This window comes from Centroberyx gerrardi, chromosome 9 (assembly GCF_048128805.1).
Source record: "Centroberyx gerrardi isolate f3 chromosome 9, fCenGer3.hap1.cur.20231027, whole genome shotgun sequence".
NCBI lineage: Eukaryota > Metazoa > Chordata > Actinopteri > Beryciformes > Berycidae > Centroberyx > Centroberyx gerrardi.
The window spans coordinates 22,430,794-22,458,259 of NC_136005.1; the positions used below are offsets into that span (position 1 = coordinate 22,430,794).

Below are 27,466 nucleotides of genomic sequence, written 5' to 3' on the forward strand. Positions count from 1 at the left end.
CAGTCATGGAAGCACTCCAGCTCCGTTATGGAAAGCCATGGAAAATCTTACACCATTATTTTTACATCAGGGCCATTGTGGCAACTGGCCCTAAAAGTAATCTTCAACAAAAGAAAAACTGCAACATAACATGTGTGTGTGTGTGTGTGTTTGTGTGTGTGTGTGTGTGTGTGTGTGTGTGTGTGTGTGTGTGTGTGTGTGCTTCCATGCGTGTTTGCTTGCTTATGCATGTGTTCCCCAGGACGTTTGCTCCCATGTGGGATGTGTTCAGGGTGTCTTCAGACAAGCTGGCCCTCTGCCACCTGGAGCTGATGAGGAAGATGAACGATCTGATCCGTGACATCAACAAGTACGGAGACGAGCAGGTCAAAATCCACCGCAAGGTAAATGACGACTGTCTGGGATGAAGAGGTTGGATGTTTTGCCAGTATCTTGGGGAAAAAAGAAAACACTGTGTCTCCAAAATGCCTGTTTCTCACGACTTGAGGAAAAATTGCTGAGTTTGGGGTGTGTGTGTGTGTGTGTGTGTGTGTTCTGCAGGCGTGTGCATTCTCCCATTGCTTGCCTGCATCGTTTCTCTGTCATCCTGATCTAATCTATCTCACAGAAAATCTAATTACAGTCTACTCCCTTCATGGTAATTGCTGCGTTTGCCCTTAAAGGATTCTGTCAAGTACAATGATGATGTGCGTGTTCATGTGTTTGTTTGTTTGTGTGTGTGTGTGTGTGTGTGTGTGTGTGTGTGTGTATCACCCAGACTAAGGAGGAGGTGGTGGGGACCCTGGAGGCGGTGCAGGCACTGCAGGTTCAGAGCGGTCACCTTCAGAAGTCCAGGGAGGGCTACCATACCAAGTGTGTGGAGCTGGACCGGCTCAGAAAGGAGGGAGCACCTCAGAAAGAACTGGAGAAGGTCAGACGCTCCTTTATTTTAAAGATTGTTTCATAAGCATTTCTGATTCATACAGAACTGAAACTAATGAAGCCTCCTACAGGATTAAAATTAATCCATGAGAAGTCGTGCACTACTGATTTTATAAGAGCCATCGTTAGGCACGATGCATGATAAAACTTTTAATCAATAATAATTAAATAATACAATTTTAAAAATATAATAATTCACTAACAAGGGTTATTCATACTGGTACAAGCAATAGTGCTTGTATCGGTATGAGTGGTGATTTTTGGTTGGTTCTGTAACTGGTTCTGTTTTATTTTCTATATTTTATTTAAATTGCATCTCTGCTGCATTAGATAGTGTACAGTGGTGAGAGACAGGATAGTCTTGACACCGGTTGTGAGATTCGCATCCATACTGTAGCAAGTATCTCTACCTTAGTCTATTGAGCCGCTAGGAGACCAAAGGTCATGCTTTTATTCATTGCAAGTGAAAGCATTGTTCCACAACTTCATATTGAGCTAAATTCTATGCCGAGACATTTTTTCTTGGCATCCTGGTGACTTAGAGCTGCACAATATGTAACTAGTGTTGTGAGTTTGAGTCCCCTTGTCTCCTTTGACTCTTCTGCCAGGAAATTTCTCTTAAAAGAATTTTAGTCTAGAACTACTCTTACTCCATTTTATCATGTTACTATGTCCTGTGACCCTAAAATGGATCATGCGCTTGTTTCTTTTGGTCCTCCACACAACAAGAGTCTCAGTGTTTTATTGAGCCTGGATCCCAGTTTTAGATTAAATCAGTTAGATTTGCCCCGGCCTGAAAAAGTTGAAGAACAACACAAGTATTTCCTAACTGCTCTGTGTTCCTCATATAGCAACCACTCTGTGAATTAATTGCTGCTCACCATTTTTAAGAAGAGACTGAATACTGAATGGAATAGCTGTAATTATGCAGGAGACTGAATTGTTCTCAATGATTTACCAAGCCATTCATTTTATTTAGGGGAACTGAATGAGAGTCGGCAGATAAAGGCTGTTATTTTCCTGTCCTTTTCTCTCTCACTAGGCGGAGCTGAAGTCTAAGAAAGCGGCGGAGTCATTCGCGGTGTGTATCGAGAAGTACAACCGCGTGGGAGGAGAGTTTGAGCAGAAGATGAGCGAGTCCGCCCAGGTCGGTTCTGACTCCGGCTCGGCCGAGTGTCGCTTCTCCCTCTCCGCCTTTTATCCGTCTCTCTTTCTCCGTCTCTCTCTCTCTCTCAAGCTTTGTCTTTATCCCTGTCTCTCATCTCGCTGTCTTGCGTTCTCCCTCACTTATCTACCCTTGAAGAAACCCGCCATGTTGATTTATTTATGGTCCTACATCAGGGCGACCAATCCGCAAGCGTGGCTTCCCCAAAAATGGATGACTCAACCCCCCACTTCCTAAACACCCACCCACTCTCACACACACACACACACACACACACACACACACACACAGACGCACACATACACACCCTACACCCTGCTCATTACCTTTAATCACTGACTCCACATTTCCATGGTTACTGCTGCTGTTTCCATGGAAATCTTTAACAAACCCCAATGAGTGCCTCTGTATTTTACATGTGAAATGATGACTGGAATCCTTGTGACCAATTATCTGTCCTAATAGCTTCGAGGGGAGGTCTGTCCGTAATTTTGAGTGGGTACGCAGAGAAAAAAGGAAGTAGGGGGAAAAAGCAGTGTGCAGAAGGATGGAGGAAGAAACGGAGAGAGAGAGAGAGAGAGAGAGAGAAAGAGAGAGAGAGAGCAAAATACCAGATCAGTAGATAAGAGACCGGGATGCTTTTATTTATCCCACATATAACCAGACGGGATCACGAGATGAAGTCTCTGAGGTCCCAGTCCTAGAGCCACAGCTTCAAGGAGGAGTTGCAGGGAGAGGGAGCTTTACCTGCTGAGACTCACATGTAGGAGTTTCCCAGTAAAACCCGGAGCGGCTGCAGAGGGCAGGTGGGAGTTAAGTGCTTTGCTGAAGGCTTAACTTGACAGCAGTTGCAGAGGGAGGGGGGAAATGTTTTATGTCGGCTCTCCCTGCCCAGATTTGAGGATTGGAACTGGCAAAACTCTTGACCACAAGCTCGCTTCTCTAACTAAGAGCTGCCGCCGCTGTATGAAGCCAACGCACCTGAGCCAGACAGGGACAAATGAGCTGGCTGGATAAAGAGCAAGATCAAACCCACGTACTAAATCCACTCTAATTATCGCCGGCTTATTACCTGGCAACCCGGCTCCCCTTCTCCTGGCCGAATGCCTCTCTGTAGCTGTTCTCGACTCTTCAATAGGCCAAGACTGTCTTTAGCTGGCTGTTTCGTCTTCATTGCATATCTGGAGTTTTAGCTTTCTGTTTAATTGAATTCTCTTGAAACTCATATTGTGCAGCTGCAGTGGTTTGAGAAAGTTGTTTTGTTACCTCTGTTCACTGTGTGTGTGTGTGTATTTCTGCATGTTTGTGTGTGTAGAAGTTTCAGGGCATCGAGGAGACCCACCTGCGCCAGATGAAACAGCTGATCAAGGGTTACTCCCACTCCATAGAAGACACCCATGTCCAGGTGGGACAGGTATGTCATAGGTGACCAGACAGCCGTCCCGCGGTCAGATGACCCTCTCTGCTCCCGGCCGGTGGAAAACAAACCTTCAGACATAGCAAGCATTTGTCTTCACTCTCCAAAAACCATATTGGATGGGGTTTTTTTTAATTATTTTTTTAGAGAATATCCCATTTTCTTGGGACCTATATGTGGCAGACTTTTTCAATTTAAAATGAAGTATCTAGGACCATTAACAGAGTCCCGCTCAGCGTCTCATCCTTTAGGATCTGAAAAATAAAATAGATTTTGTGTCAGTACTCCTTAGTCTGAGTCATGAACCATCGTTACCAACCCTGATTATTCTTTTTTGTTTTCTCCCAGCTGTCCTAGTAGCGTTTAGTTGTCTCGTTCTGATTACTGATACTAATAGCAATACTAGAAATAATAATAATCAGCTTTATTTTCATGGCACATTTCAAAGCGCAGGTACAAAGCGCCTTACAAAGGACTAAATAAAACTGTTCTGCTCCGCTGCAGGTCCATGAGGAGTTTAAGCAGAACGTGGAAAACATCGGCATAGAGAACCTCATCCAGAAATTTGCAGAGCAGAAGGGAACCGGCAAGGACAGGCCAGGTACAGCATGCTCACCAGGATGATTTTTGTTGTGTTTCTAATAGGAGAGAAATGGAAGAGTAAACACGCAACGTCAACTTATGTAATAATGAAAATATAAAAGACGCCCACTCAGAAAACAATATTCTAGAGGCAGTATAATTCACTGAGCCTGTTTGTACAATGACAAAATACAAAACTGAGGAAGTGAGTCAACCTCCTGAGCGTGAGTGTGTATGTCTGCATGCATATGCTTGTGTGTGTGTGTGTGTGTGTGTGTGTGTTTGCTGCTGTCCATTTGTGTCCAACTGCCTGCTGTCTCCATGTTCTCCAGCTCTGGTTGGTTTTGAGGAGTACATGACAGCCTTGGTGCCAGAAGGTGGGAAGAAGAGTCGGGCAAAAGCCTTCAGGATCCCTGGCCTGGGCAAGAGGGACAAGGAGCCAGACTCCACGTGAGTGAACATACTCTCACACACACACACACACACACACACGCATGCTCACACACATGCACTTATTTTCTCACACAGACCCATTAGCTTGCCCACTCACTAATTTGCTCATTCACTCATTCTCACAACTGCACATAGACACATTTTCACTCACCCACTCACCATTCATCCTCTTTTTGAGTCACCCACTCACTCTCTCTCTCTCTCACACACACACACACACACACACACACACACACACACACACACACCGCTCCACAAGCCCTAAGCTTCTGATATTAAATCTTGATCTCCCTTCTCGCCGCTGGCTTCAACCTTTTTTATTACCGAATGATGAAAGCAGAAAAACATCTGTGTGTTTTTGTGTTTGCAGGGATTCAGCTGTGACGGAGGCACCGGTGAGTGTCAGGGATAATTCACACCCAAACACTGCAGCTCCAAAAACATCAACTCAATTATCAGTTCTGTCCGACTCCTAACGCTACTCACATCCCTGCCGACGACTGTGGTTTGGAGAGCTCCTACACTGAATGTGTGTGTGTGTGTGTGTTTGCTGGGGGTGGGGGATGGGAGGAGAATCATGTGTGAAGCGGTGTGTGTGTGTGGTGGGGAGGTGGGAGAGAAGGAGCGGGTGATCATATGTGTGATAATGACGCGACTGCCAGTGTCGGGTTACCCAGTTTATTCTGGTCCTTCTGAGAAGGGGCTTCTGAGGTAATGTGGCTGTCAGAGGGGAAGTGTGTAATCGTGTGTATCTGTACGTGCGTGAGTGAGTATATATGCATGTCTGTGTGCAAATGCTGCAAGTGAGAGAGTGCGTGTGTTTGTGGGTGCACGCACATGTGTTTGGGTCTGTGTGTGTTTATGTGTGAAGGGGCTTCAGTGGTTGCCAGGAAGCCCTCTAACAGACTGTGGCCTTTCTGACCACAGTGTGACAGTTAATACCAATAAAACAAGTAGCACAAGAAACATCAGCGTATAAGTGCTAAAACAGTAAATTTTCCTTCTAAACAGAACATAGTAGTAGTAACACTAACACTTGTTTTGATAGTCCACTGTTGATTCTCTACATGGCAGTTGTCTCAACAGACAAGTAACATCTATTCAACCAACCACTTGTAGACTATAAGCATCTCAAGTCCTAATCAACAGACTTCGCCAGCTGAGTATCTGTTGACTATCAGAGTCAATTGCCTTACTGTCCTATAACCCTAACTTTAACCAAACCTTTAACTTTAACTTTTTTTATGTTCCTAAACCTAAACCTAACACTTAACATTCGATAGTCAACTGAAAACACTAGCTGATAGTCTGTTGAAACAATTCTTGTTGACAGTTAGCTGAATATCTACTGATACATTGTTGAGAGTCAACAGTGGACTATCAGAATAAAGTAATACCATAGTGACTTAACAGAAAAAGGAAATAAGTGGTTACACTACACTGAGAAGACTTTGCAGCTTTGCAAGTTGCATCAACACTGTTGCTCGATTGGTTTCATATTTAGCAGAGAAATTTGACTTTTTGATTTTGACATTTGATTGGTTGCCCTGTGTCTTACACTATTACTGGGAACACTGTCCAGAAAGCAACTTAGTCTACCATCTTTAGAGTCTGGCTATGATGGTTGTCATAGTGAGTTAATGACATCTTTGTTTCCCCCCAAAATATTTCTCGCCGTGGTGAAGAGACCTCTGAAACGGTGTTTAGTCTCCATTTAATCCATGGCTGGGTGAATTGTACACATGAATTATAGGTCGAGTGACAGCCAACGCCACCTATCTAACTGTAGGTGAGCACTAATGCACACTGTTGCCATGGGTACACTTGTCTTTTCAATGTTACTTTTATGATCTGATCACACCAGGACACATAATCTGGGCAGGTCCGAACATTTCCAAATCGTTTTTTCTAGCATTGTGATCTGATGAGACAGATCACATCGCAATGTAAAAGACCCATGTGCCCATGGCTGCTGTTACACTTGTCATTTCAATGTGATTTTTGAGAGCCGACTCCATATGTCTAAAAATGGCTGCGTCTCCGGTGGCTGTATTTATTTAAATCTGCGTCTGCATTACTTTTTTTCCCGCTCTTCCTCTCGATCTCTTTATATCGCTTGTGTGCTCATCTTGGCTGGATTGTGTCCAGACTGTGTAAAATTCAGATCGCAATGTGAGCCTGACCACTTCCTTGTCTGGTTTTGAAGCAATATGAGCAAAATGCAGTTTATGTGAATCCAGACCTCTCAGTTACTGTGTCCTGGCATGATCCGGTGATAAAAGTCACATTGAAACCACAAGACTAACTGTAGCCCACGGTGTGGTAGTAGCTCATCATTGACACACTCTGTTAGAAAGCACTTGGTTGTACTTTAGATAGCCTGGAACAGTTGTAGTGGCTATTTAGTGACACACACTTTAAGAGAAAGCTCTTGGTAGCGCTGTAGGTTGTAGTGCTGAGTTACACCACATAGTATGAGAAGGCACTTGTGTGTCTGTCAGATATGCAGTTGAAGTGCCATTTGTCTCCGTCTTGCTGACCCAGCTGCTGTCTGTCTCCCTCTCTTTCTCTCCTCCACGTGTGTGTGTGTGTGTGTGTGTGTGTGTGTGTGTGTGTGTGTCCCCACTCATACAGAACTCACCCCTGGAAGTAGACGATGAGGGATTTGTCATCCGAGCCGACAGCACCCAGAATGATATCCTTTCACAGCTTTCACATGCTCGGCCTGGACAGTGCAGGGTCTGGCCAACCTCACTGCAACTTCAATGTGTTTGTTGGAGAGGGTGGAGCTGCTGTACACATTTGCTGTCACATAACTATCACAGATAACCGCTTTTATGAGCCATATCATGTATGCATTATATTACATCTGTACTGTGCTCACACAAGCAGATGGAGCACTTAATCTGCTTATTGAAAACAAATCGGGGTTAGAATAAAAACAATTGGAGCTTTCCCCAAATTCATCAATTCACTTAATATCAATTGGAATATCCACATATTTTAGAATCAAAAAGAGATGAGATCAAATTGAAACCCTCACACTATAGAGGCAGACCTAGAGGCTGTTTGAACCCAATTAAACACAATCAGACTGCTGAATGGACTGAATGGCCCGTAACTAAGAGAGAGACATTTTAAATGGAGCCTGATCAGAAGGTCGAGAGGGGGGATGGGGGGGGGGGGGGGGTAGCATCTGCTTTGTTAGCACAAATGATTAAATGCATCACCTCATTAACTGTAGAGCCTGATAATTATTCTGATCACTATCTCGCTTGTTAGCACAAACGATTAAATACATCTCCCCTGTTAAATATAGGTCTAAGGTAAAGTCAGAGGGAGCTGAGCTACCCGCAAATCTCCGGTGTGGAATATGAATAAATTGCCCGCTGAACCTAATACTCAGTGTCCTGACTCTCCAGCCCCGGGTCCATTTATCAGTGGCAGCGCTCTCAGTCCTGACAGCTCCGAGATAACACCTCTTCCTGCCTTTGTTACCCCCCACCCCAACCCCCTCCACTCCTCCTCCTCCTCAGAATAGTTGGTACGCACTCATCAACAGCCCTTACATAACTCAGCAGGCAAATATAAACCCACGCCGTATCCGTCCCTCAGTATCTCCGCATCTTCAAGCGCACACACACACGCACAGACACACACATGCCACACGTGACATGGCACAACAGAGCCGCGTGCGGCTGAGAGCGGAGAAGTCCCGAGAGGAAGGGGCGGTGACTTCTGGCGGGCTGATGGCGGGGCAGGAAGTGGCGGTTGGCTGTTTGACAGCACAGCAACCTCACCTCCAGCAGACCGTGGCCTGCATACTGCTATACCTACTGCCTCTGTGTGTGTGTGTGTGTGTGTGTGTGTTGTGCATGTGTGTTTTTGTTGGTGCTACTCACATTGCTCTGCATGCTGCCTGCCTGCACTATTTCTCTGTCGTCCTGATTTAATCTGTCTCACACTGAATCAAATTACTCTCTTTTCTCTTCACGGAAATTGTAATGTTTGCCCAAATAGTAATATCCATCGATGAGCAGGGGAATACAATTCAAGCCTGCTGGCACTAATCCACTCTGTCATGCTTTTTGTTCCTCATATGCAGTATTTTTTATATCCCGCCACCATGGCACATGGTATGCGGGACATGATGTCGTCTTGGTGGCGTCTGTCTGTCTGTCTGTCTGTCTGTCTGTCTGTGTGTGTGTGTGTGTGTGTGTGTGTGTGTGTGTGTGTGTAGACACGTTCTTATGAACACAATACCTCAAGAACAACACATGATAGAAACTTCATACTGACACACAGGTTCCCCCAATAGAGAAGATCATCTGATTAGATTTATAGTAGAAACTACTCTAAATCCTTAATGCTTTAAAATACATATTCATATTTAATACCGCCCATGTGTTATGTGGACAAGTATGTTGACAGAAATATTTGCTATTTAATGAAGTAATTTGCTAATGACCTCATTAGTATAACTGGTGGTTATGTTTAATATATCTTGGTGATTATGGCAGGACATTAGGCAGCTCAAGTGCCTCTGATTTGAACTCATGAATGGGGCACTCATGGGCTTTATCAATTAAATTAGCTGAAGGCCTCATTTAACTTAGGACAACCATTTTTATATATTCTAGTACCAATAGCAAAACGTTTTCTCTCTCACTCTCGCTCTTTCTCGCTCTCTCTCAAGCCACCTCTTTATTTTTGCCACACCTTTCTTGAAAGTATACAAGGCACCGATCTTACCGAATGCGCTTACCCATCCCGCTGCGTTTACAGTATCAGCGTGTGCTCCTTGACCCTCTTCTCTCTCCGTACGCTGCGCCGACGAGAAGGAGAACAACTTCTACTCCAGCGACTCGGACTTCGACGACGAGGAGCCCAAGAAGTTCCACATCCAGATCCGACCGGTGGCCAGCAGCAGCCGCAGCAACTCCGCCGCCACCGAGAAGGAGCTGAAAGCCACCGTGGGGGCGCTCACCCTGCCGCCCAACAGAGGGGTACGGGAACAGGCTATGTGTGTGTGTGTGTGTGTGTGTGTGTGTGTGTGTGTGTGGTTGGTGATGCATTTATAGAGCTTGTACGTGACAATTCAGTGATTATCAAAGTTATTTCTGTGATCACGGACAGTTCAAATCATCATGTCCATCATCTGCCCACTGAAAATGTGGTCGTCTGGACAGTGAATTTTCTGTTTTTATTTGAATTTCCTCTTTAAGCCGATCCTGTATTACATGTTAAAATGAATCCAGCGTACTAAACAAATCTCTCCCCCTCTTTGACTTTCAGGTGTCAATCAAGCGGCATCTCTCCAGTAAGTTCTGTCAAACCTGTTTGTATTTTTTGGTGTCTGTTTTCTGAGTAAATGTCAGTGTGGCTGTTGTGTCATTGTGCAACAAAAATCATTCTTTTTTGTCATATCAAAAAGCAATGGAAAATGTGAAATTTTTTTGACAACCTGCTGATAGTCAATATGCTGCACTGTGTACTGTATCTTTGAGTATATCTGACTCTGCTTATCCTCCCAGTTGTAAAGTGTGTGTGTGTGTGTGTGTGTGTAGTCCATTGATTGCTGTTGTCTTCTCTCTCCATCTATACAGGAAACTCAAGTACTACAGGAGGTCGCTCGGAAGGAGAGGGGGAGGGTGCCTCCCACAGGGGTGAGTCTCGCTCTATCTCTATTTCTCTCTATCTCTCTCTCTCTCTATCTCTATCGCTCGCTATCTCTATCTCTGTCTCTCTCTCTGTCTCTCTCTCTCTCTCCCCCTCCCTCCATTCCTGGAGTGCAACATCAGCAGTACAACGACCTCTGGCCCAAACATGGGCCTCCTCCACTGCTGCCCTGTTATTTGTTTTTACTTGGAAGATATCTGTACAAGAAGGAAAATCAATGCTTTTCTCTTTCATTTGGCACTGATGCACCAAAACCTTTTTTTTCCTGTTGAGTAAGATCATCTTCATGGTCCTTATGAAGAGTAATGAACAAATATTTTCATGCTGTGGCTGCTGTATAAGATGGTTTATATGGCAAGGAGTTGTGAGCCAGATGTGGACTCATTATGCTTAATATATGATACAGTATGTGCACCAGCTCACTAAGTCAGTTCTCTCTCCGTATTTATAATATTCAAATGTATTATTGTGTTAATCATTGTGATGAATGTCTTTCTGTTATGAAGCAATATATGCAGCCTCTGGGCTTCTTCCAATAATTAATTAAGTAAAATGAAATGGATACGGTGGGGGAAAAAAATTGCTATCAAATCAATCACTTGGTGTTAAAGTGCACCATTCTGTGTGTTTATGCCTGTAAAAGGACTTGTGAGTAGGTATCACTTTGTTCTTGAGGGTTGCAAGCCGAAAAGGTTGAAAACCACTGCACTAAGCCATCAGGACCCCCCCCACACACACACACACACACAAACCACACACACACACAAAACACCCACACACGCACGCACAGCCACATTTGTAGCATCAGTGAAGTGATGATGCATTCGTGCAGCATCTCTGTGCCTCTGGCTAGCTTAGCCCCCGTGTCTCCCTCTGGGCAGTAAATCTCCTCGGTGGCTGACCTTGGATGAACGGCCACCCTCCATTAGTCACACCCGGCCCTCTGCTCGCGCTTTATCACCGGCAGGTTAGCTAGCTGCCAGTAGGTTAGGCTGGAGTGGGAGGCTGCCAGCTGCAGCGATTTACAGCAGTGGGGAGTCTCTCTCTCCCTCTCTCTCTATTCTAGGTGAATTAAATCCAGAGGCGACAGGATTAATGATGAGTGTCTGATTAAAGCGGTTACGGAAAGCGTCTGTGGTGACAGTGGCGGCGGCTGGTGCGAAGTGAGACCAGGCTAATTGCTGGTATTTATCACCGGGAAGGTAATGGGTGATGGGCATTCCTTCACGTCTCCTCGTCTCCCTCCATCCCTGCCTCCCCTCAGTGCTCCGACTAATAACACCGTGCCTCTGATTAGTCCTGATTAGGGAACATCCTCCAATTAAATACCACAGAGAGTCACTGTGTGTGTGTCTATGTGTCCTTTCTCTGCAGATGGAGAGCAGGAGGGCCTGCGCAGGTCCACCTCCAGTCCGGATCACAGCAGGTGAGATGGCTCTCTCTCCTTCATCTCTTCGCACTCTCCCTCCTCGCCTCCCTCCCTCCTCACAATGCGCCTCTAAGCAGCGTGGGAGATCTTATGATTGCGGCTTCCCGAAACTGTTTATGTCACCTTTCCAGTCTCATATTAGATGGCGTAATCACTGCCCTTTTCATCAGTTTCAAGTCTCTTGTGTCTCCTCCCCGCAGTCTTTCCAATGTCAGCCTCCTTGTTTTTTTTTTTCAAGCTTGTCTGCCTCTTCTATACCTCCATTTCTCTCTTTCTCTTCATTCTTTCCTTACGCCACAGCCCTCATTTCCTCTGTGGCTCAGAGGACAGAACATTGCACTAAGGTTAGGATTAGGGGTTTGAGTCCCACTGGAGCCTGAATACTGTGAGGGGCTTTGGATAAAAGTGAATGGCATATGTTTTGTTGTATCATGCTCTCTCCTGCCCTCCACCTTTTCTTTCTTCCGCCATCCCTCACATCCCTTATTTTCCTCTTCTGTCGCTCCCTTGCTTCCATTCTCACTTTCCCTCACTCTACCTCCCCTCCTTGCCTTCACTCCCTCCATCACTCCTCCTCTCTCCCTACTTCACTCCCTGATTTTCTCTCTCCCTGTTCCTCCCCCTCCCTCCACTAGGTTGAGTTCTACAGCGTCGGGTTCAGACAGTCTGTTTGGACCTCCGTTGGAGTCGGCCTTCAAGTCCAAAAGCTTCGCTGGCCGAGAGCAACTCAGAGAGCAGAACACTTTTGGTCCTTCTGAATGTAAGTTTAGTTGTTGGTGTTTATAACTTTAAATCATTTTTTATTTAATGTATTTTTTAAAAAAAAGAAAGAAAGCGGTAATCAACATCTTTGTTGCTCAGCGCTCTTTGCTGTGGTGTTTCTGCACTGCACTTCCCAGAGATCACCTGTCAATCAAACAGTGTGTCCAGTACTGTGATGTCTTTTTCTTTGGATTTTCTGTTGATGCAGTTTGAGTTTCTGTAGGTGGCGCTCTTTTCTTTGTCTGTTCAGCCATGGTGGCTGTTGCTGCTCATGCTAACTACCCAGTTCTCCTTCTATTTTTCAAAACAAACCGCTGATGCTGCTTCCAGAAACATAAAATGCATCAGTTCCTGTGCGCCAGAGGATTTTTCCCTGGAAAGAGCTACCAGACACCGGGTGTCTAAAACTGCAAATGTAAAAGCTTCATGAACTGGATATGGGTTGAATCACTCGATAAGGGGTAGCAACATGGACAGTTATTTATATGAAAATGTTGCAGATTATTAGTTTAATTTTACATATTTAATTTAAATGTTACATAATGGAAGCATAAAACATTAAGTGTAAAAAGAAACTGAGGCGGCTATTGCTTCAATAGAACATGATGGCCATTAATGTTAGATTAGATTTAATTTAATTCCCATTAGTGATCAATAAAGCCTAACCTAATTTAATTTCTTTGTTCCCCATTTGTATTGATAATCTCTGATGTACTATATTGTATTGATATTCTCTAATGTGTTTCTCAGATGCTGCCTTCTCGTCCGACTCTTCCTCTCCTGAGAACGTGGAAGACTCTGGCCTGGACTCGCCTTCCCATCAGCCCCTGGGGCCCTCCCCCGAGCCGACGGGTTGGGCAGCGTGGCCCCCTGCTTCTCATACTAAAGAACAGACGCAAACGCTGGGGCGACCCGCGGACCCCTTCCTCTCCGCCTTCCGCGACCCCTCCCCGGGACGCAGCCCCCACCCCCAGGACGACCCCTCCAGTGTATGGTCGGTCGCCCCGTCCCGCTCCCCTCGCATCCCCCCGGACATGGACCCCTCGTCCCTACGCTTCCCCGCTTTCTCTCAGTCCCTGCCCCCGCCTGAGATGGAGGCGTCGGTGTGGAACTGCAAACACATCCCGCCCGAGGATCCCTTCCTCGCTGCTTTCGAGAGGACCGTCACCCAGGAGACCATACCCCTGTCTGACGCCTGGGCGCCCCCGCCGCCGCGCCCCACCCGAGAAGGCAGGGGCATAGAGGTGCGAGGGGACCCGTTCTCCGTCACCCTCGTCGACACCAAGACGCTCCCCGCTCCCTCTTCCTCCTCCTCCTCCTCGTCCTCCTCCAATCGTAAAGAGAGAGACAGGAAACGAGACCGGAGCCTCCCGCCGCCGGTGTGTCCCGACGACCCGTTTGCCATCACTATGATCGGCAGCCCCACGCACCAGTCGTCTCTAGCTGCGGCAGCCGGGATCCTGCCCCCCCACAGCGGCGGCGGCGTCAGCAGCAGCAATCGGCTGGCTCCCGACGCCAGTTCCGGCTCTTTGCCCCCCGCCCAGCCGAAGAAGGAGCTCATGCACTGGAACTCGGTCCACAACCCGTTCAGCGAGGGCGTTTCTGTCCCACTGGGGACTCAGGCCTTGAGCAGCTCCACGGCACAGGAAGGAGGAGGAAAAGGAGAGGGAGGAGGAGAGAGGAGAAAGCATCGCTCTTCAGAAAGTGAGCCACGCAGGAATGCCCCACCGCTCACAAGGCATTCTGGGCCGCAGGAGGACCTCTGCTTTTCGACAGACAAAGACCAAGACTGCCTGGATCTGAACACTCAGCTGCCCTGCAGCATGAGCTCACACAAGGGTACCGATTTCTAATAAAACCACAACACTGCACTCAGATAGCCTTGGCTTCTTTGTTAGTCAGCGTATAGCATAATTATTCCATCAGGGCTGCCCCCCCTAATTAATCATTCATTAAGGGACAAGTTGGCTAAAACGTTTCTTAGTCGATAAATCATTTTTAAGGACTTTTTTGTTGTTGTTGTATGCATTATTTCCTGGAAAACTAAGGCATATCTCTGGCATTGCAACAAGATGAAAAAATATGCATTCGAATTTGAGGAGAATAATTTGGAAAAGGTACTGTTATTTTACATATTTATTGATTAAATCATTTAATTAGCTGACAGTCCTACGGCTATTAATCAACTGAGGATCTATTTAAGTAGTCCTGCATTCTGTTAAATCAGACCACAGATTAATGGATTGATTTTGATTATGTAAGTGACATCCACTCTGTCATGTCCAAAATTGCAGTAGTCTGCTGTTTCATATTTGAGAATGCTCATTTCAATATAGTTTCTTAAATCCTTCCTTTTCTGATAATACATCAAGCAAGAAAAAAATACCCAAATGCCCTTTGTTGTTTATGATCATCTGAACCATTTTTGCCCAGAGTTTTTTCTCAGTGGAGAGGAAAATCTTCTTGAAGAAGGATGCTAAAACTCTCCAAAACCAATGCAAATGAAATGCTATTAGGTGTGGTGCCAGCTCTTCTTGGCAGGGCGGCCCGTTCAGCCTGGGACCGGCTGTTCTGAGCACAGCCCTTGACTTTTAGAGGATGTCTGCCTCTTGCTCCTGTTTCAGTGTGTCATTCAGACTTTCTCTCTGTCACTTTGTGTTTCTAAGGTTCCAAGCACAGCTTCAGACAGGACAGCGCTGAAGTGCTGGTGGCTGCTCCTCCTCGACCGGCCCGGGCCAAGAGGACTTCAGGCCGACTGAGCGGCTGTGAGAGAGTAAGCATCCAGGGATGTGTTCAAAGTTCAACCAATTCAGAAAGTAATTTTATTCCAAATCTAATTTTCGGAAACCTGCTGCTTTCATATCCAACCTATTAAGAAATATTTTAGAGTGATTACTCTGTAATAAGCCAATTTATTGCAGCTTTGAATTCTGAATCAATTGAAGGGTTTCATTAAAAAATGTTGGAAAATATATTAGCTTATATTCATTGCTCAATATATTAAAAATACAAATGACGGGGCGTCCTGGTGACTCAGTGGTCTAAGGTACGTACCATGTAGATGCGACATCCTGGGTTTGAATCCGGCCCAGAGCCTTTGTCATCCCCCTCTCTCTGCCGGTCTTTCCTTTCTCTCTCTACTTCTAAACTATCCAATAAGGGTGAAAATGCCCCCAAAAAATCTTAAATAATCTTAATCTTGGTTTCTTATGTATATACACACAGAAAGCAATGCTGCTATTAAAATAATCGGAATAGATGTGCCGAATGTTTTCCCAGTTCCTTTTAATTCTACCATAGTGATTGTTTTTATTGAGAAGTTTTATATTACTATACTATATTACTATATTACTACCATTTACATTTATGTAGATGCGGCCTTCATTGAAATTCCACTTTTTACTTGCTGCCGTGAAGCTTCCTTGTTGGAGAGGTGTTGTCTGGAAATCAAAATTCGTTTAGTTAACTGTCAGAATGGTCAAAGAGTGGTTGCAAGCAAGTAGTTTTATTAGCATATTCCTATTCACTTCTAATGTACATTCCAGCATTTGAAAAAGAAAAGCCTCCACTGGCCAGTGTTGTACAATAGCTGGGGAGATGCAGTATAGTTGTATGATAATTGTCTCAACTAAGACCAGTCTTGGTCTCTGACATGGTCTTGACTTCAGCCCTGATGTAACATCCATATGAAAATAGTGTTAGTAATAACCTCGCCTCCTCCCTGTGTGTCTCAGTCCAGGTCGCTGTGCTCCTCCCCCCTGCCGGAGCCCAGCCCCCCCCTCACCTCCTCCTCCTCCTCCAGCCCCAGTGAGTGGGGGCCCCAGACCCGGGACGGCGAGTGGGGGGGGCAGAACCGAGCCCCCAGCCCTGCCAGGGTGGGACAAGCCTCGCCGCTGCCCTACCAGCACCAGGAGCACCCCCAAAGACACCGTGAGCACAGCATGCAGCACACAGAAAGATACAAACACAGCTCACTACAACGTTAATGTAGAACTCGCCACGTAACACCTTCCGTTGTTCTCCACAGTGCATCTGTCGCGGGGTCCGAGCCCCATTTCCCTCAGCACCCAGGAGGCCTGGCCCGTGGCAGCAGCCATAACAGAATACATCAACGCCTACTTCAAGGGTGGACAGCATAACCGGTCAGTATGAAGCTGCTTTCTACATTAAAAGCGGCATATCGTCTGCTGTTAATGACATCTACGGTGCTTGTTGATTGAATCGCAGCGAGAGTAACAATTACTGAGATTCAGATGAATGAAATGATCTTTTTCTGTGTGTTCGTTCCCTTCTCCAGCTGCCTAGTGAAGATCACGGGGGACCTGACCATGTCCTTCCCAGCAGGCATCACCCGGATTTTCACGGCCAACCCCAACGTTCCTGTGCTCAGCTTCAGACTGGTCAACATCTCCAGGGTCGATCACTTTCTGCCCAATCAGAAGCTGCTCTACAGGTCAGCTGCCTTCTGGCTTTGGAATTACAAACGCGTCTGTGTCCGCAGGAGTGTGCGCGATTATTGATGATCGTGTCTCTGCGTCTCTACAGTGATCCGTCTCAGAGTGACCCGGACACCAGGGACTTCTGGTTCAACATGCAGGCTCTGCAGCTCTACCTGCAGAGAGAGGCTGAACTCAACCCCCAGGCCTCCTACTACAACGTGGGCCTGCTCAAGTATCAGGTCAGGACACTGGACGCTGCTGCAATTCATTTCAAATGAAGATTCACCTCTCACTCCATTACCAGTATTTTCTGCTTCTTTGTGCTGTCCTAATAAGGTTTCTGATCATTGATTACATTATAATCTTTGTTTATTATGGCAATATTGTGCAGTACTGGTGTCATGATGATTTGCTGCTGTACAACAATTAATTTCCCCTTGTAACATAGTCTGTCCTTTCTGTCTACCGGTTCTTTTCTCTCCAACCCTCCTCTCTTACTGTCACTTCCATTATTACATTCTCCTCTATTGGTTGAGAAAATTCTACAACCCTTGGGTTTAAGAAATCTTTTCAAAAACAATTAGATAAAGTCAATAATGCATAGTCATTTGAAGAAATCCATTCCTTAAATTGAGTTGATTTGACGCTGGATTGACCCCAATCCTGCTCTTCACACTTTGTAAATCCTCCAGTGGTGTAAGTGTATGAACGCCACGTTAATGAATTTACAGGAGGAGTATTCACAAAGTGAGCAGACCGTACCTTTTTCATTTTAGTCTTCATCTCGGTCCAGCGCCTGTTCTGAATTTGATTGTGCGTGTTTTTCCTCGTCGTTTCCTCAGGTGTCGTCCCAGGACCCGGGTCGGGCCCCTCTCCTGCTGTCGGCCGAGTGCCAGCGCAGCGGGACGGTGACGCGGGTCTCCCTGGATTACCACTGCTGCCCGGCCACCGCGCCCTCCACCCAGCTCACCGCCGTCCAGGTGCTGCTGCCTCTAGACCACACTGCCACGGACCTGCAGTGCCAGCCGCCCGCATCCTGGTGAGGAGTGAGGAGCGACTGTGGAGGGACAACTCTCTGTAAACTGTCAGTGACCTGTAACAGCATATAGTCTGCCCCCTGTTTACACAGTGAAGTGGCTTTTTTATTATGGCGGCATCTTTGGTGCTCAGCGGTGTTTCTGCACTGCACTTCCCAAAGATCACCTGTCAATCAAACAGTGTGTCCAATACTGTGACGTTTTCCTTCCACCAGTTCAGCCATGGTGGTTATCGCTGCTCATTCTAACTACCCAGTTCTTCTTCTATTTATTCCATACAAACTGCAAACGGAAAACGCATCACTTCATGTGTGCCAGAGGATTTTTCCTGGGAAAGAGCTACCAGACACCGGGTGTTTAGAACAGCAAAATATAAAAGCTTTCATGAACTTGATGTAGGCTGAATCATTTTTGTGTTATATTAACTGGATAGAGAGTAGCAAAACAGACATTTATTTATATGAAAATGTTGCAGATTATTACTTTAATGTGCAGAATCGTAATGTGCAAGAAGAGTAATGTACACTGTTAAAGACTAGTGGACAGATGAGGGGCAGATGTGATGGATGGATGTATCAACTGCTATTTTTAGCTCACAGTAGCACCCTAAGAATGGACCAATGCACTGTGGGTAGAGCTGTTGGGAGGAACAGAGAGACCGAGGATGGAACGGGTGAAAGAAGGTCAAAGGGAGGGTGGGGTGTGGACGAACAAGGAAAGGGGGATAGTCAAAAAAAAGAAAAGGAGGAATAGGGTGTGCCTCACTGACCCTTTATTTGCCTCACCAGGAATGCTGAGGAAAGACGGCTGCTGTGGAAACTACCCAACCTCTCCCCGACCAACCACAGCAAAGGTCAGAGCCCTGCGGCGCTCGCTGCTTTTTAGTTTTTTAACCCTTATTTAACAAGGGAGGGTGGCTAGGAACACACTGCTGTTTACTGTAACAGCCTGGGAAGCACGGAGAGGGAGGGTTACACACACACACACACACACACACACACATACACTCACACCTTGGAGTCTGTCTGCATGACGGAGGATCTGTGCATCTGTCTGTTTGTGAGTGTTTTCCACTGTCTTAATATCAGCCAGAATTCTCTCCTTGGTTACTTACAGGTTCACATCTCTACATAAAATCTAGAAAATGAGTAACTGACAGTTATGTATACTGGATCGTGAGGCAGTAACCTTTCTGCGCTCCACATCCTTCTCTCTTTCATAAGCTGTGTGAGGGTGTATCATTATCTTTAACATCAGCATTAGCATTTGAAAGCGGCAGCAGCTGTGAGCCTGGCTTAGGTGAGCCAAGCGATGATTGGAGGTGCTGCTGAATACCTGACTGCTCCGACCTGAAAGACTGCTGTACATGGGCGACATTTTGAGGCAATTTAGATTAGGCATTTTTGTCAAACGTCATGACCACCCAGACTTTAAATTGTTTATTTCATGTTGATTTTGTCCCATTTCCCAATGCCCATCCCTACTGATGAAATAATTCCCATCTACTTTTCATCGAGGTGATTGTTGCTCATGCATTACGACCTTAATGATACACAGAGGAGCCACTGCATGTAATAGCAGCCTTCCTTGTGTTTTTATATGGCCCTTAATTAAAGAAAAGGAAAAGTCTAGAATAAAAAAAAGAAGAGAAAAAGAAAAGTTGGTCTTTTTCCTGCACCTAGGTAGGTATGCACCGCTCTGCACCAGACACCCACATTTCTTTTTCAACTAATGATATATTATTACCTCTATATGAGGCTACATGGTTGGAGACCAGAGAAAAGAGCTATTCATAGCCTTTAGTGATAGATGGCAGGTTTAAAGGATATTAAAGGCTGACAAAGTTTCTAGTTAGAAGACTTCTGTGGTTTATGAACCAATGACTAATGAAAGGTTACCATAACTCCTCCCTGTCCCGACTCAAATACTGTTTTCCTCCACACCTCCTGTTTCCTTATTACTAAAATGTTACATTAATAATGTCCTGCTGAGTTGAGTCGGTAATGACTTCACTGTACTGGAAGCCTTGTAAACAGAAGCCACCATGTTAGAGGAGTGATATTTCTCAGCTTGATGATGAGGGCTGTAAAGTAGCTGTGCAGTAATCCATCCTACAACTTCACATCCATTTTGGGAAGAATGGAGCTTTGTAAAAATAAAATATATGTAATGTAAATCTCAGAGGACTGTTTTTTTTTTTTTTACTGTGCTGTTGGTTCATGAACTTAAAGATGCTACGTGTAGGATTTTTAAACATCAATATATCATTGTCAAATTAATTGTCACTGTGGTATAATTACTGTAAACAAATAAGACCATGGCCAAGAAAACTGGTAGCCTCTGTCTCACACCAGTTATATTATTAGTTCAAAATTAAAATTAAAATGTTTTGGCCTTTCACTCCTGCCACCATCTACCATTGCGAGAAACTCTGAAAGCTTTATCTCTGTCTGCGCTGGGAGAACAGCCCCATTCTCAGAACAGTGCTAACTGTTTCGTGCCATAAAGCAATCCAGCAGATTTCCCGCAAAATCTGACTTGGTAGCACACAATATAAAATGTAGTGTAGAGGCCGGTCGAGTGCCAATCTTCTCTGCGATGGTCTCATTTGTTTACGGTAATCATGCTAGTGTCTCAAAATCAACGTGGTAATGATTTATTGATGTTAAAAAGTATCTGTTGTATCAGTGAACTTTTGCGTTGCTGTGAACTCATCATTCCCATATCTGTGTTCATTGGCTGTGTGTTGGTCAGGCTCAGGGACCCTGTGTGCCAGCTGGCAGTGCCTGGAGGTCCCCCGCGGCCCCCCGCCCAGCCTGGCTGTCCAGTTTGTGGGCTCCGGGGCCTCGCTGTCGGGCATGGACCTGGAGCTGGTGGGCAGCCGCTACCGCATGTCCCTGGTCAAGAAGAGATTCGCCACAGGTGAAACTGAAACGCACTCGGCATCCGTTGCGTTCTGTATTCTCACACTGGCTGAGAATGTTTTTTTGTTTGTTTTTTTCGGGGGAGGATCTCAGTTCAGAAAGACCATTAGGGAATGACAGATTTTCAAGTCCATGATACACAGGCAACATTTTAATGCAGTGTAAACTGCCAATGCTGCCCACATGACTAGGCATCATTTATTATTGCTCTTTGAAATGGAAAAAAAAAAAAGCTTCATGGGAGTACTTTGTGGACTTAAGTGATTTATCAAACTGTTTTTTGTTTAAACATTAAAGCACATGCTTTAATGTTTTATGAGTCACTTTGAGATGTTTATATGGTGATAAGGAATGTTTTGGCGTACTGGATATCCATGGTTGGTAATTGTTGCTGGGAGCTTTAGCGTGAGACTGTCTGGGTTGCAGTTTGTTCCTCTTCACTGGCCAGTACGCCTCCCCAACTTATTTTGGCGGTGCATTTGCTTTTTCTTCTTTTAATCATCTTTTTTCTTCTCTTTGACAGGGAAGTACATGGCGGGCTGCTCCTTGTGAACTGTGGAAAGGACTGTCAGATTCCCACACGGACCACTGTTGGGGGTTCAGAGAACATATTGCACTTTGGGACTGGGCCCTCACTGAGAGGGGGTCTAGAGGAAGTGAAATCGTGGTAAGACTGATCAAACGACATCACTGGAGACAAGGCACCTTACTCAGACTTACTAGCCTTGAAGGACGATGTGCACTTACTTCTGACAGTGTCCTGTCTGCTGTATTAGGACCAAGCCTTTTCTTGTACCCTCTTCTTTTTTCCCCTCTCTTATTGGTTCTGCGTTGTACACTCGTTCCTCCCACCTTCCCCAGCGAGTGTACCCCTCTTCTTTCTATTGGATCTCCTCTGCTCCGTTTGCATTGTGTTCTGTGTGCCTTTGTATCACGAGACTGAAAACTGGATGTCACAACTTTTCTTGAAATACAGCAAAAGTGTGTATGAAAAAAACTGAAGCGTATTACTGTGTCTTGAACTGAGTTGCCATGGAAACTAGAATTTTTAATTTATGTAAATATGGAAGAAATCTCTAGAAGAACATCCTAATGGAGTGAATCAGTTATTTGTGAGCAAAGATAATTACAGTTCTTCTACCAAACCTTAGAAAAAAAATGTTTGTAAATCTGCTGTTTGTTCCAAATAGAAGTTTTGTGACGTTGATATTTGATAAAATAAAGAAACCTGCTCCAGCCACTGGTTTACACCAATTTATTACACATTGTGACCAAGTACAAAATACAGCTGAACTATGCAGTTTGTTACAGACCATCGTCTGCCCTTAGGCTAGGTAAAGTGTAGTCAAGAACAGGTTTAAAAATACACAAAAATAAGGGTTCAGTATACTTGTAAGAAGAACCAAATCTAGTTCAATAAAAAATAATCCTCAGCCAAAAGTCTAAACAGCATTACAAAACATTACAAAGTACACATAGAAATTACTTTCCCAAAGCACTTAAAGGCAAATTACTGTGACAGGCACAAGTTACAAAAAGCCTTAAATAACTCAAGCTTAGGATTCTCATAGCTACAACAAAATCATCTGGGAGGGAATTAGGGGGGGAAGGGCGGGAAAATCAACCAAATCAATTTCAACACAAAGATTATGTCAATCAAATAGGTTATAATAGTTCTTATAAATAGAAATTTCTCTTGTGACCGTTTCATAGCTTACTTGGGTGCCTTAGCACCACAAACTAAGAGGATTCATATGTTGAACAATTGAGATTCGAAACAAATTTATCACACACACACACCAGTCTAATCAATTAAATTAAACATCAAAGCATTTTCTTCCGATACAATGTGACCAGTACAGTGTGAGGAGAGAAATGATTAGGCAAAGACCGAGTAGTTCCAAAGGCCACAGAACACACACACTTTCTACATCATATAAAGAAATATATATGTATATATATATTCAAATAGTTTAACAGTATCTTGGTGTCACACATTTAGGCCTAAAGTCCTACTGTATGGCTATATATAGCAAGTCTTCTATGGGCATAAGCTATGGGAGCTGTTTGCACTTCCGTTTATCATGTAGATAGGACTAGTAGACATGGAAAGGAGGAGTAAACATGGAAAGGGAAATTCCCAAGAACGTACTGCATTTTCCTATCCAATTCAAATGGAATATAAGACTTCATCTGAGTAACGGCATGAGGTCAAAGCATCTGAACTCGGGGAGCGTGTGCCGGCTCAGATGCCGACAGGATCCTCTTTTCGTAAGGGGTTTTGGTTTTACAGGTCCAAAGCTCTAAAACTGTATTGAATCATCTATTCCTTTAGATAAATAAAAGTACGCTCACTTCAGCCAAGAAATGAGGCTCCATGAGACAGATGGATAGACAGACTTCCAGTTAGGCAAGAGGGCTTTAACATGTACTGTCTCTGCTATCTCCATTAAGTCGATTACTCTCTCGGAGTAATTCTGGGTTCGTTCCAGACTCCGTGGCAGCCAAGTATACTACCACAGTTCTGCACAATATGGGTCACTAAGTCGGGACTTGTTGAATGCATCGTTAAGAAACGCATGGAGAAGCCATCACAGGATTGCTGTTGTCATTTGGATGAACGATGTGGAGAACTATTTACATGAAAGGGAACAGGGTCGGTAGACACGAACAGTAACAGTGGCTACACTCTTTTATACTTTGCCTCATGTCATCTGAGCCGAACAGAGCACAGCATAGAAATCTATTGAGGTAAACAAATCAACATCTTATACAGCCAAGCTGATGGACTCTGAGTTCCCTGCAACTATGAGGGTTTTCAGTATGAGGCCTTACTGACTGACAGAGCCACAACTATGGCTGAGCTGGTGGGATATATTGAGGGACAAGTCCTTTGGGTCAGTAGGTTGCATGGATGTGCGTTTTTTTGTTTTAGTTTTTTTTTTTTTTTGCTGCTAGCTGCAGCAGAGGCAACAAGGAGTACACGCCTACACCTAGTCAATTTTTAAAGGTGCTTCGAATGTCTGAGGTTCGGAGACGATACATTCATACTGCGGTAGAGGCACAGCTGAGGGAGAGATAGACATCTGTAGTGGTGGTTTAAGAGTTAGCATTCTAAGGCACTCAAATGACACTATGGCACAGCTAGTTTAAAAAACAAAACAAAAGAGAAAACCAAAAAGAAAAAAAACACCACACACCACCACTCAAAGTTACACATCCAACAAAAAAGGTACTGCACAAAGTCATTCTTATTCACAGTTGCAACAAGAACGTAAAGAAATCAGAACTGTATTACACCCCTGTTAAGTTAAAACCGCAGACGTAACCCTCCTCCTGGGTGAGATTTACATTTTTTCCCTGGGAGAAAGATCACTGTCTTTATATACACTAGCGAGGGGAGGACTGACATTGCTACTCTCGTCTTTATGTACACTGCGCACACCGGCTGTGGAAGGACTCGGTGTGCGCTGGGCCCCAGAAGCTGCAGGGCGACAGGGGAGGGACGCTGGTCCGGGCAGCTCTCCATCTGGCCCCGGTCTGTCCCCCATGTCTAGGCTGGACTCAGATCTCCTGCAGCGAGTGGCTGATCTCAATCCTCTCTCTCTTAACAGCCGGCTCAGTCGGCCCTCTGGACACGTCGGCGTCGCTGCCCAGGTCGCTCATTTCATCGGAGAAGGATGGGTCTGGTGGCACAGGGAGGGAGGGAGGGAGGGAGGGTCAATAAAGTAGGGTCAGATAGAGCTACAACTAACATTATCACAATTAGACTGAATCCAAAATGTCTCGACTCGCAGATACCAAAGTCCATGAGAAAATCCAAATGTTGGGATTTAGGTTTAAGGTATCTGTGACAGAGCTACAATACTAAACGCTTATCTCAAAGCCCCTTCCACAAAGAAGAGTATGGAGAGGATAAATGGAAAACAAAGATTTCCCACAGAGCATCTTAACATCATCACTGTTCGTCTTTCCTAACAGGGTAAAGATTAACTGTTTTTGTTTTTTTTTCTTCTTCATGGAAAACCCAGCTTCTGACAACTGGAGCAGATTAGCTAGAGCAATAATATAGCTACCACTCTAAGACTAGCGCTTACCTTTGTCCATGAGTGATGGCATCATAGAGCTTAGGTCACTGAACTGTAATTTAAGAGGACAGAAAGAGACAGACAGGGAGAGAACATGGCATTAGTGCCAACTCTTTGGACTAACTCAACTAGGCGTGTCAATTTCAAGTATTTTGACCAAATGTGATTTCGCTGTTTCATCTATCTTCTCACCTCTCCCATGACAGCGATGGGCGTTTCTCCAGTGGCCTGGGCCACGCGGTGCTCCACCAGGTAGAACATGTACTCATCATAGAGCAGTCGGATCAGGTGGAAGGAGCCGAAACTGGCCGCGCTGCGCAGGGTCAGGTCTCTGATCACCATGGAGCTAAAAGGAGGGAGAGGGAATAACAGAGAAATAATCGAATAACATGCTGTACAGAGGCAGCAGGCAAAAACACTTTCTAGGTGTAGTCTCTCACTAAACGCACAGCACTGGGAGACAGCTGGTGAACAGTACAAAAACATACAGCCAGAAAAGACTTTCAAGCCAAATGGCAATTTTCCCTCAAAACTGAGTGGAAAAAAACTAGACTAATGCAGGGAGTTTTGGGGAAAGTGGGAACAGTTCAGTTCTTCCATCCCTACCTGTAGAAGGACCATTTGAGCAGGAACTGGCGTGCAGCCTTGGGGAAGCTGGGGCTGCCCTGGTGGGGCTTTAGGACCTGGGAGACCACGTTGTCCAGCCAGGCGGCCCACTGGTCCAGGGAGCTCTGCTGCTGCAGGGTCACCTTAAAGTCCTGCTCCAAACGCTGAACCACACTCTCTTCACACTGGCACACCCAGGACGCCTGCTCCTGTTAGACGCATTAAAAACACACCCAAACAACAGTGAGCCAGAATCCACAATACACAGTGAAAGACAGGCAGGCAGAGACAGAGACAACATAGGAAGATAGAGAAAGAGACAGAAACCGAATGGCAGAACATACACAGAGTGAACACACACAGAAGCAACAACAGACCAGATTACCTGGACGTTAGCGAAGTCGACCCGGTTGAGGTCGGAGAGCATCTGGTTGATCTGGGAGGTGTTCTGGAGGACGGCGCGGGCTGCCTGGGCCAAGTGGTTCAGACTGGTGTAGCGACGCAGTGTCTGGGCAAACGCACTGACCACCGCCGCCTACGCCACACACAACCAGAGAATCCACAGTAAATCCACAGTAGGCCTTGAGTTTTTACGTCACCCCTTGATGATTTCAAGCATTTTGCTGAATAAACTAAACTCATTCAGGATTCAAGGCGACTAGTTCAGGTTTCTAACCCCCTCGCTACACCTGGCATTAACAAGCGTCCCGGGTGATTGCATTGTGTTTGGACAGAGCATAAAACCCAGGTGTAAATGCACCCAAGACATACAGAAGCTCCACTCACCCAAACCACCTCCGGGGGGCATTTGCCCAGATTAACAAAGTGTAAATGCAATGCATCTTCAATCCATATATAGCAACCACATAAACGGAAATAAACTTTGGTGCACGGATCCAACCAGGAAGTGCACCCAAATCAAACAGTTGGCAGGGATCTTGTTTAGTAAAACAGGCGATTACCGTCAGTTTTAAAGGACAGTAAGGTGTAATTGTTATCCATCTAAATAATATCTACAGAGCGTCCAGATATGAGACACATGTTAACAGCAGGTGGAAGGGGGATCCTACTTTTTCTCTCTTACCTTGGTGCGGACAATCTCTTGGGGAAAGTCGGTCATGGCGGTAGTCAGCCAGCCCTCCAGACTCTTGGCAAAGTTACGGATGGCCTGAGTGAGAGTGCCTGACAAAACAAAACATAGCCTGAATCACCAATAAGAGATGGCATCATTACTACATCTCAGCTATATATAAAGCATCATAAGTAAAGGTGTATAAATGCAGCTCATAAATTTAAGTAGTTGTATAATAAAATAAAGTACAGTAGACTCCCTCTGAGTTAATGCTGGGTGTGGTGTCAGTGTATATTTAGGGTGCTAAGAGATAATAGTGTGGACATTGTGGATGAGATTCTGCTGTATATGTATTAGTTCACTAGTAGTCTGTATTACTCAAAGCCTGGTGCTTCAGTAGTGTAGGGACAATACCCACAAGTCATGGCTTTAAAATTCAGCCCATGCCCCATTACAGTATGTCATTCCCTCTTTCCTTGCATTCTCCATTTTATAGTATCTCATAAAGCTGAGGTGCCATAAAAAGAAAATTAAATATGTTAATATGTATATGTATGTAGTACTGACTGGGAACGGGGCGCAGGACATCAGGGATGAGGATCTCTACCAGAGCCTGGTAGAGGATGTGGTCACAGCTCCTCATCCACAGTCTGACTGGTTCATATTTACACAGAGCCACCAGCTTCTCTCTGGGGATCACACCGTCCAGGTCTTCATCACTACACACAGTGTAGAAAAACACAGAGAGGCCACATATTAGTTAACCCAGATGGTGAATATTACATTATTACATGCAAATGAGCAATAGTGAAAAGCAAAGTTACAATTTTACAACTGTATATCCAGTAACAGTGCTGTAAAACACTAAATTAAGCCAAGTGTATCATGTAAA

General features: G+C 45.1%; 2 protein-coding genes across 4 annotated transcripts in view; one reads left to right on the plus strand and one right to left on the minus strand.

Moving 5' to 3' along the window:
- Nucleotides 1-22,034, plus strand: part of fcho1 (FCH and mu domain containing endocytic adaptor 1) — a 49,741-nt gene extending 27,707 nt beyond the window's left edge. For both annotated transcript variants that reach the window (XM_071913423.1, XM_071913424.1), the window contains 23 exons: nucleotides 242-383; nucleotides 758-910; nucleotides 1,964-2,068; nucleotides 3,402-3,500; nucleotides 4,008-4,104; nucleotides 4,418-4,535; nucleotides 4,909-4,933; nucleotides 7,173-7,233; nucleotides 9,363-9,544; nucleotides 9,834-9,858; nucleotides 10,145-10,204; nucleotides 11,592-11,643; nucleotides 12,282-12,406; nucleotides 13,159-14,247; nucleotides 15,075-15,181; nucleotides 16,143-16,338; nucleotides 16,436-16,550; nucleotides 16,706-16,861; nucleotides 16,954-17,086; nucleotides 17,690-17,886; nucleotides 18,673-18,737; nucleotides 20,639-20,806; nucleotides 21,332-22,034. In XM_071913423.1, the coding sequence (XP_071769524.1) occupies nucleotides 242-383; nucleotides 758-910; nucleotides 1,964-2,068; nucleotides 3,402-3,500; nucleotides 4,008-4,104; nucleotides 4,418-4,535; nucleotides 4,909-4,933; nucleotides 7,173-7,233; nucleotides 9,363-9,544; nucleotides 9,834-9,858; nucleotides 10,145-10,204; nucleotides 11,592-11,643; nucleotides 12,282-12,406; nucleotides 13,159-14,247; nucleotides 15,075-15,181; nucleotides 16,143-16,338; nucleotides 16,436-16,550; nucleotides 16,706-16,861; nucleotides 16,954-17,086; nucleotides 17,690-17,886; nucleotides 18,673-18,737; nucleotides 20,639-20,806; nucleotides 21,332-21,360 (3,499 nt within the window). In that variant the 3' untranslated portion in view covers nucleotides 21,361-22,034. The remainder of the gene's footprint in view (nucleotides 1-241; nucleotides 384-757; nucleotides 911-1,963; nucleotides 2,069-3,401; nucleotides 3,501-4,007; nucleotides 4,105-4,417; nucleotides 4,536-4,908; nucleotides 4,934-7,172; nucleotides 7,234-9,362; nucleotides 9,545-9,833; nucleotides 9,859-10,144; nucleotides 10,205-11,591; nucleotides 11,644-12,281; nucleotides 12,407-13,158; nucleotides 14,248-15,074; nucleotides 15,182-16,142; nucleotides 16,339-16,435; nucleotides 16,551-16,705; nucleotides 16,862-16,953; nucleotides 17,087-17,689; nucleotides 17,887-18,672; nucleotides 18,738-20,638; nucleotides 20,807-21,331) is intronic.
- A 14-nt stretch (nucleotides 22,035-22,048) lies between these two features.
- rfx2 (regulatory factor X, 2 (influences HLA class II expression)) overlaps nucleotides 22,049-27,466 on the minus strand; it is a 28,233-nt gene continuing 22,815 nt past the window's right edge. For both annotated transcript variants that reach the window (XM_071913410.2, XM_071913409.2), the window contains 7 exons: nucleotides 27,142-27,293; nucleotides 26,587-26,684; nucleotides 25,888-26,037; nucleotides 25,503-25,711; nucleotides 25,089-25,242; nucleotides 24,906-24,948; nucleotides 22,049-24,494 (listed from right to left, as the gene is read on the minus strand). In XM_071913410.2, coding sequence (XP_071769511.1) covers nucleotides 24,373-24,494; nucleotides 24,906-24,948; nucleotides 25,089-25,242; nucleotides 25,503-25,711; nucleotides 25,888-26,037; nucleotides 26,587-26,684; nucleotides 27,142-27,293 — 928 coding nt within the window. In that variant the 3' untranslated portion in view covers nucleotides 22,049-24,372. The remainder of the gene's footprint in view (nucleotides 24,495-24,905; nucleotides 24,949-25,088; nucleotides 25,243-25,502; nucleotides 25,712-25,887; nucleotides 26,038-26,586; nucleotides 26,685-27,141; nucleotides 27,294-27,466) is intronic.